The 9,369-nt window shown below is 34.2% G+C and overlaps 1 protein-coding gene across 1 annotated transcript; it reads right to left on the reverse strand.

The window, feature by feature from the left end:
- Positions 1-482: 482 nt before the first annotated feature.
- On the reverse strand, positions 483-4,475 carry LOC149543929 (uncharacterized). Its single transcript, XM_089796353.1, has 7 exons — positions 4,174-4,475; positions 3,930-4,079; positions 3,534-3,832; positions 3,275-3,432; positions 2,136-3,151; positions 1,755-2,042; positions 483-1,648 (listed from the first exon to the last, which is right to left on the reverse strand). Exons 1-7 carry the CDS (start codon positions 4,471-4,473, stop codon positions 686-688), a joined length of 3,174 nt encoding a protein of 1,057 aa, XP_089652479.1. The 5' UTR covers positions 4,474-4,475; the 3' UTR covers positions 483-685.
- Positions 4,476-9,369: the final 4,894 nt, after the last annotated feature.

Here is a 9,369-nt window from a genome sequence, read left to right on the forward strand (position 1 = left end):
GTATTGGTCTTTTGTTAAATGTGATCCACAATATCTTATTTGGTCTTTTTCCTTACAGTATTGGTGTATTCAACAAGTTGGTCAAAAATTCTTCAGAGTTCGTCAGCTATTGTTTTGACATGTTTGTCAAAATTGTTGTCAATTTCGATATCTCATGTTATTATTATAATGATGGTTGGCTATTTTTGTCAGCCACCCTCCTTTGTTTATGCAACTGTGTATTGCATATTTCCTTCAACAAGTACTCAAATATTGTATGTTTTCTTAGAATTAAAATAGAAATTATTGGCTTATCAATATATAGATTCGACTCTTGAATAAACCTACTTCCTTAAATGTAACATTTCTTATCGAAATTACAGTCCTCACAAGTATATTACACATCCATTTGAAATATATTATCATTAAACATTTAATATGCTAATGGCCAATAAAAGAGTTTCAGTAAATTAATTTTTTTATTCAACACAGAACTTCCTGTATTAGTAAAAAGAGGCTTATATCATATAAAGTACCCTCCGAACTACAGAGACGATGAAGACATAACCGATTGAAGCCTCCAGTACAAAGATGACTCGATCTCCTGTTATTATTATTAAAGGACACACTGACATCCTCTCAAACACTGACATCAAGTACATACTTTCCCTATCCAAACAAGGGTAAGAGAATATTAGCGCTTGAACTATTCATTGCTCTCATTAGAAGAAGAGGATTCTTTGTCCTTCAGCTGATCTGGAAGCCAAACTGTTAATCCCTCTTTTACTTGTCTTGGAAAAGAAAGTCCATGGCAATCTGTCAAACTGTTACAGAGCCTTAAATCAAGCTGTGTTAAACAGACTAGCCCATCAAAGTTCGAAGGCAATTCTTGTAGGTCAGAGCAAGAGGATAAGTTGAAATATACTAGTAAGCTAAGTTCTCCTATGCTGGAGGGCAACGATTTCAATTTCATGCAACCACTTAAATCTAAATGTGTTAAGGAATGAAGCTGCCCAAAGCTAACAGGTAATTCCTCTAGTTCCACACAATTGCACTGGAGCTCTGCTAAAGAGCCGAGCTTCCCAAAGCTGGAAGGCAATTCTTCCAAAACATATGACTGCATGATCAACTTCTTTAATCCATGCAGTTGGCCAAAACTACAAGGCAAGGCTTCCAATTTCCAGCATCTTTCTAAGCTTAAAACCTCCAAGGACCTTAATTCCCCAAAGTTTGCAGGAAGTTCTTTTAAGTTAACACATTCTGCTAGATTCAAATGCTTTAGAGAACTAAGGTTTCCGAAAGTTGTGGGCAATTCTTCCAGTTTCTTGCAGCTTGTTAAAATCAATTCCTCCAAACAATTTAAATTCCCAAATGATTCTGGCATATTCTTCAAAGAATTGGCAGCAGCGATGCTCAATTTACATAATGAAAGCAGTCCACATACCTGCTCAGGCAGCTCATTCATCTCGTCCCATTCATCCAATATCAAAACCTTGAGGACAGTTAAGTGATCAAGCCTCTCGGGGAATCTCTGAAGAGTTCTCATTTCTTTTAAATCCAATTCCTCCAAGGAAGAATTTTGGATGATGTTGGCAGGCATGGACTCTTGCAAATTTGCAGACTCCTCAGATTGGGAAGTGGCTTTCAATACCCGTATCCTGCTGGGTAACTGCATCCATACTGTCATTCCATTATAAAGACATTGTATCTAAATCTGACAAAAAAAAAAAAAACAGTTGTACATTAAAAATGAAATGATTTTTGGAAAAACTTGCCCGATACAAAGTCACGCCATCCTTAAATACAGGGCCATGGAACACGACCAACCGTTCAAGAGACTCCAAATCCACTGGCAATAAACCAGAGTTGTCTCCATCTAGTTGGAGGAATCTCAGTTCTTTTAATATTGGTGTCTTTCGGCCTGATCGTGACACGTTAATCTTTTTCCCCAAAGCCAGAACTCTCAATGACTTTTTCATTGAGAGAATGTGATTCTCATCAAGCTCATACGCAGCTTCAGACTCTTCTCTGCTAAGCCAAACGCCTCTAATTTGATCGAGCCTCTGCTAAAACACATGATATAATTTGTTTAATATATTTGTTCAACTACAAATTACATTTCTATCCTTTACTGTTACACAAATGCAAAGACATACCTGATTCTCGCGTATAACATCGATCCAGGATTGCATATCTGTTATTCTAGTGGATTCAGACATACTCTGCCCTTTTGCTCTGAAGATATCGAGAACAATGACGTTGCCCTTGTCGGACATCTTCAACAAAGCCGCCTCTTCCAGATGTGTTACCTCTTCGGCTCCAACAATGCACTCCACATCGTGGCGATTCCAGCTAGCAAAGAAGCAGCAAATATCCAAAAATGCTTCTTGTGTAGACACTTCCAACTCATTATACATAAAATTAAAAAGACGTTTGCTCAGATTTTCTTCAACGACATCCCTTCCAGTCTTCAAAGCTTCAATTATTTGCGTACATCTCTCTACAATGAAGTTCTGCTTGCTAAGCCGAGTGCCTACAATTTCTAGGACTAACGGAATCCCAGCGCAAATCTGCAGGGTTTCTTTGATGCTGTCTGTGTCCCTGTCAACTGTATTAGAAAGATCGTCTTTCAGCAAAATTTTGATCGCCTCTTGATCGGGTAGCGTATCCACAATATATTCACGACGTACGAGGTCGGCGTCTTTGAGAAGATCCGTCACACCCAGATTTCGAGTTGTGACAACTATTTTGCTGCGGCTTGGAAGTCCTGTCAAGCGTTTTGGGAAAAGCTCTTGCAAATCTTCTGCTCGAAGAGCGTTGTCAATAAACAGAAATACTGGCTTGTTTCCTGGGTTCTGGCAAGCAGTGCTGAGATGATCCCGACCCTCTGCAATATTTCTCAATGTTACATTCCTGTCATATGTATATGCTGGGAAAGCATCTTTCAATATTTGCTGCTGTATACATTTTATGTCGTTACTTGAGCGGTCTTCTTGCATTTGAACTCTCGAATAGTTGTAATCTTTGAGATCTAAGTCAGCAATAACAGCGGTGGCGAGGGTGGTTTTCCCTATGCCCCCAAATCCATAAATAACTATGGCCACCGCGGACCTGTTTTCTGGTTCCATATCCAGCAATTTCTTTATTCGTTTCTTCTGCTCATCTATGCCAACTGCCGGTCAGGCCAGAGGGAATTATTAGTTTAACAAAATCGCATGTAAATATTTTGAATTTCTTTTTAATAGAAGAACGTGGCAATATAGTTGAAACTTTTGGAAGGTTGATATTTATTTACCCGCATGAGACGGATAAATAAGATTCCATGGAGAGAAGGCAAGAGGCTGCTGATGTTGTATCTCTGTTATTGCTCGGAATGTAAGATCATGATACAGTTGATTTATTTTCATCTGTAGAGTGCCCAAGCTTTGGTAGTTTACAGAACCCTTCAGACACCTGCAATCAGGTAATTTTAATTACGGCAGCCACAAATAAGTCATGAAAACGGTAAAGAGTTTACATTAAATTAAAACAATTAACAGTTGTAGACATCATACGGGAAGAGTGTTTTAGACTTTAATTGAGAAGCGCACAGCATGGATCCTTCAACAATCAATAGAAAAGCGTCATTCAACATATTTTCTTCTTGTGGCATATCGTACTTCAACTTTCTTATATGCCCAGCAAGCTTAGCCATTTGTCTTACGAGTTCTATGCATTCACTCTGGTTTTCACTAGAGATCTGATCAATCTGGTCTAGTAAGAAAACTACAATAGATAATCCTCCAACCATCCGGTGCGTCTTCTCCACACTTTTCAATATTTGTGCTAAAACTTCTCTGTTTCCTTCGCCTCCCTGTAAATACTACCAGTATTAATTCAACTCGTCATCACTAATTTCAACATACTATTCACTAATTTTAAGTCACAGTAATATTAAAATTATCAGTTACCTTCTTAGGCTTGATATATGTGTTCATAAATTCAAGGAAATCAGACCCTCTTCGGATAAAGGAAGCCCATACTGATTTTGCTCTATCTAGAAGTGTATCAGAAAGAGTTTCTAAACTGGTGCTTCTCTCTAACGTCTTTTCTTGATTCGGCTGCACTTACATTAAGAAGAACAACATTGAGCAAAATGAAAAGAAGAAATTAGCAATTCATAGACTTGCGACTGAAACTGCCTGCCATACGAACCATGTTTAGAAACTCGTCGATGAGATATATCAAACGGTCAATGTCACTGGCATTGTCGATGGTTTGAAAAAGGTTGAAACAGATTTCTTCCTTGGTCAGCGGCATCTGAGATGACGGCGACTGAATAACAGGCGACGTCTGAGTTGACGGCGCTACTTGAACAGGTGGCGATGGCTGCTGAGATGGCGGCAACTGAGCAGGTGGTGATGGCGGATGATCAGGCGGTGTTGATGGCGGCAAAGGCTTGTATGGGCAACAGCAGGGAGAACAAGAGGACCAAAAGGACCAAAAGGAAGCCATGGTAAATGCCAGCGAGATAAGATGATGTTCAGATGGAAGAAGCATTGAGTGCTTTATTTTAGATTGCATCAAGAGAATAATTAGAAGGGAGAAGGCAACCAAAATGCTTTATTTTTTTATTTATTTTAGAGTTTTTCCACGTGAAGTTATTCCCTATCTTTATTTGTTTTCATTAATACGGGATACTTCGCTAGCTGTCGAAAGAAGGGTGGGGAACATATTATTTGACCTTTCACAAACTATTGGAATCGTAGGTTAGTGCTCTTGTAAAGTTCATATGTTCATATATCCATTTGAACTGCACGCCATAGAGTTATACAAAAGGGGTTATGTTGATTATATTATTTATACTTTTTAATAAATAGATGTTATATATCTGTGCTTTATATGTGCATTAATTAAAGTATAGATGTAATTTTTTAAGACGTGTGTATGTATATGTATATGTATATATAATATTAGTTGCAATTTTATTAGCTGAAAATTTCAATTTGATATAGGTGATTATTACATTCTATTATTTGGGTTATGTAAGAAAATAATTAGATAACATTATTGTTGAAACTTTGATTTTATTTCAATCTTATTTAATTTGCTTGTCTTGTTCATTATAAATAGAACATATTTTGTGGCTAAGAAAGATGAGAGTGAGATTGGAAATTAGACTTCAAAAGGAATGCATAAAAGAACATGCATTATGGAAAAAAAAAAACATATCATGCATTTGAAGATGATTACTAAGCGCACATCAAGGTGAATCTCATGTTTCGTATCTTGTACCATAGTAGCAATTAGGAAAGTGGTAAGACATTTAAGCCTAATCTTAGTTGTGTTGTATTTATGAGGGATCAATCCTATTTTTTTTTATTGTATGAGAGATTTTCCATCATTCTTTATCTACTTAAGGGTTTATGATTGTTAAAAATTAGACAAGAAGATCAATGTCTTTACAATCCATTTGCCTGTATAGTTTACAATTAGTATGTGAGTAAAATCTTTACAGATTGTGATATAAACAAGTATGAGGGTTCAAAATTAGAGTGGTGTCACAATATAAGTCATTAAAAATATACATTTCAATTTGTTAAATGAGAATATAGTTATCCAACTCTGTGTATAATTTCTAACTAAGTGGAAATGAGGGATATCAAAAGTTGTTAAACTACCAAGACCAAAAAAGATCACATATATTTTAAGAGAGGGGTTTGTAACTAGAATTAAAAACTACTAGGAAGAAAGGTCTATCAAGGAAGGCGATATATCTACATTCATCAAACTCTTATTAGTTCTTCTCATTCAAGAATTATGGAAAATAAAAGCATTAATCACATAATGTTTTATCTTCTATGGTATTGTTTTGGGTTTCTTGTGCTAATTCAAATCTATTGCATAAAAATATTTAACCAGAGCATTTTTATTATCAATTAATGATACATTCTTTTATTTTTAGATCTAGTATCTTTTTATGTGAAATTACACTTTTATTTCTTTCATTGCATTTCAAGATTGTTTTTAGAAATATGTTCACCCAAGGCATACCACTCTATCCAAAATTCTTCCTTTCTTTTTTTGTGTGAAGATATATGTGAAATGGATCTAAAAATCAAACCACAATGTCCATAACCTATAATAGTGATTGCCAAAATTATTAGCAAAAACACAAAGAACACAATGTTAGTGACATTTTGTTCCTCATAGATCTACTTTAGATTTAGATTGCATTTTGGTTCAATTATTTAATTTTCATTTCAAGTCATTATATGTTTCTTACTAGTTTTGGTCTATACATGTTTAAAAAATTCTTAGTTTTCTTTATTTAGCCTCCTATATTGCATCATGGGTACCTACAAGAAGATGAATATCACTTTTTATGAAAAAGGTAGAAATATTTTTTGCTACTTTTAATTTTTTATCTCTAAAATGATCTAATAATTGAACTAATAATTTAAGGAATTCAAAGATTGAATCTATGAAAGATTTAATAATAGAAACTATTGAATTCATTATCCACTTTTCAAATATGTAATTTATTACAATACCCAAATGGTAAAAATTGTTTTTAGTAGGTGATTGTAAAATCCATCTTTAAGGACTATAAAATATATGTTTTTAGCCACCATATTTTGAGGATTTCAATTCTATACTATTTGTTATGCTTAATTGTATAAATCTATTCTCTCTCTCTCTCCGCCCACCACCCCCCTGCACCCCCCCCACCCCACACCACCATTAGATATCTATCCTAGGTATTTGGGGCCCAAAATTTACCCATAGGATGATGCCAAGGTATTAGCAAGATCAACTTTGATCAAATTTAAATCCTAAAATGAGGGGGAAAAGTATAAAATGACCTTTTCTTTCCTCATTTAATGATATATTATCAAGTAAAATATCACATCCATAAATATATCAAGATTTCATGAATGATTGAACATTAGGATTCAAGATTCAAAGGAACACATCCATGTTTAAGATCTTCTAGCTTCTATATTTGTTAAGATATATCACATAAAAGGAATACTTCTTTGAAATAATAACCAAGTAGAGGAATTATTAATCTAAGAAAGAAGGTTCATCTTTCATCCCTTCTCCTCTTCTCTTTTTTTCAAGTGGATTTTAAATGTATATCAACATTCAAAAATTAGAAGGGGTAATAATGGATCTATGTATATCTGATGACTTCATAAATTGTATATTATTTTTTTTTGTCAAGTAATTAGATTCCAAGTACATTCAAGAACCTTAAAAAATATAAGTGATTTCTACATCTATTTATGAGGCTTTATGTAAGGCAATTATAAAAAATTCCATTTTACATATATTCCTTTATCATTTATCTTTCTTTTCTCAAGGCTTATTCCTCAATATGCATTTGAGAAAAGAAGTCACTTTTACCAACTTTTTACCCTTTTTTATATGTAAAGTTTAAGTTATGGAGCCACCAAATTGGGATATGAAAATTTAGATTCAATTGAAACTTCTCAAAATCACCTAGTGCAAGGTTTTATTAGCAGTCTACACCTAGTATAGGATAAGTTTTGGCCTATTATTTCCACTTTCTACTTAGATATTTTCCATACATGAGTCATCTACTCTAATTTTTAGATTTGTAACAATTTTTTCTCCATATTAGTGTGTTTTTGTCTATTATTTACATTTTTTTGCACCTTTTTCTAATAAGTATATCAAACACTTTAATTAAATTAATTTTATATTTATCTAGTCATGTTATTTTAGTGAAGGAATGTTTTCCTAATTTAGTGCTTAAGTCTCCTATTGAACCTATATGGGGCATCATCCTTCTAAATGTGTAATTGTAAAAAATCAAGGTGATTTGTCCACCTATTCACTTTATCCTTATTTTCCCATCCTATACATTTTAGTGAACTTGAAAAAAAGGAAAGAAGCCTATAATATTGTTGGTAAATATTTTGTCCCTCTTGCTAACTTGACTTTACCTTGACTCTAAATGCCCAAAATATGAGGAAACCATTTTCCTACAACATATTGGATTAGTGCACCTACTATGTCACTAAGCCCTGAATTTTAAGGGTATAACTTCCATCTACAAAGTTATGCAGTGAATTGTGTTTTTAGTAGATAAAAGGGGGGGATGCTCTTAACCACCTAAGAGAAATAGAGGAAACCTAGGATGCTCATAACTACAAACATCCTATGTAGAAATAGATTTGGGCAACCTATAACACCTAGTGGAATGGATATCATAGGCTACCTTAAAATCTTTCTAATACTACTCCTACTCCAATCTAAAGGTAGATTAGTCCTACTGAAATGTAATCTAGGGAGAGAGAAGAGATGCACATGAAAGATGAAAGTGAATCCATCTTAACTGATAAACCTTTACCAAAATGAAATCTAGCAAGGAATTAACAACTCCAAATGCATTTTTCCTACAATCCCATATAAACTATTCTAAGATACAAGGTTAGCTCAGCTGAAGGATACAATGAAAGGAACCTAGGTATGCTAGTATTAAATGGAATTATAAAGTCACATTACCTAAGTAGAAAAATCATACAAACTCTTCATTCCATCTAACTCTCGAACAGTTCTCACTCAACATCTGGAAATGCAGGGGGAAAGTTGGACAAAATTCTCGATTCTTTCAATTAACTTGTAAAATCACATATATAGGTCCCTGAATAGAATAAAATATGTGGTGAAAATATGATATGAGTGGGAATATAGGATCTATCCTTATCCCAAATTCCCAAAAGGAATGATCTAAATTGATTAACCACAAGGAAGTGATTAATGCACAAATGAATCAAACAATTAAGAATATGAAGAAAGGAGGAAATCCAATAATCTACTATAGAAACTAAGTACCTAAAACCTTGAATGAATAAAAGATAAATACAAATCTCAAAGTAGGTAAAATCTTGAAAATGTGGATTTCTGATGTCTATGCATATTTTCAAGAAATTATGCAACCTACTCCAGACTAGAAATTTCGAGGCGAAGAAAACCCAAAAAATTTTTGTCCTTCTAAGGGTAGGTCAACCTTGAACTAGATAGCAGGGCACAATCTTACCCCAAAAAGTTGACATTGACCTACACTGCTCCAACGAAAATTTTGTTTGTAGATCCTAGAAGTTCGGTGAAAAAGGTGTCCAAATCTGCACTCCACTTTCCTATCTTGTACCTGTACCTACAAGATTTTTTTTTTGGATGGGGGGTTTTCCTTGGTCAAAAACTAGTTTGGAATCAACCTTTAAATGTAATTGAAATTTCAATACGTATAAACAAATTAAATGGAACTATTCACCTTTCTTATATTGAAATCCTTGTGGAGGATTCAAATCCTTGAATCCATAAGTATGGATACTCCAAATGAATGTAGAAATGAATGTAGGATGTCTCAAATAAACGACA

This window comes from Cupressus sempervirens, chromosome 8 (genome assembly GCF_028749045.1).
Source record: "Cupressus sempervirens isolate cs-2001-9-10 chromosome 8, ASM2874904v1, whole genome shotgun sequence".
In the NCBI taxonomy this organism is placed as follows: Eukaryota; Viridiplantae; Streptophyta; class Pinopsida; order Cupressales; family Cupressaceae; genus Cupressus; species Cupressus sempervirens.

Bases quoted from the DNA above. Each gene is read 5' to 3' on its own strand.
- LOC149543929 (XM_089796353.1), bottom strand. From the start codon at position 4,473: ATGGCTTCCTTTTGGTCCTTTTGGTCCTCTTGTTCTCCCTGCTGTTGC. The intron at 3,433-3,533 runs GTATGATGTCTA...ACCTGATTGCAG, and splicing joins AAGTCTAAAACACTCTTCCC to GTGTCTGAAGGGTTCTGTAA. The intron at 2,043-2,135 runs GTATGTCTTTGC...GTGTTTTAGCAG, and splicing joins ATGTTATACGCGAGAATCAG to AGGCTCGATCAAATTAGAGG.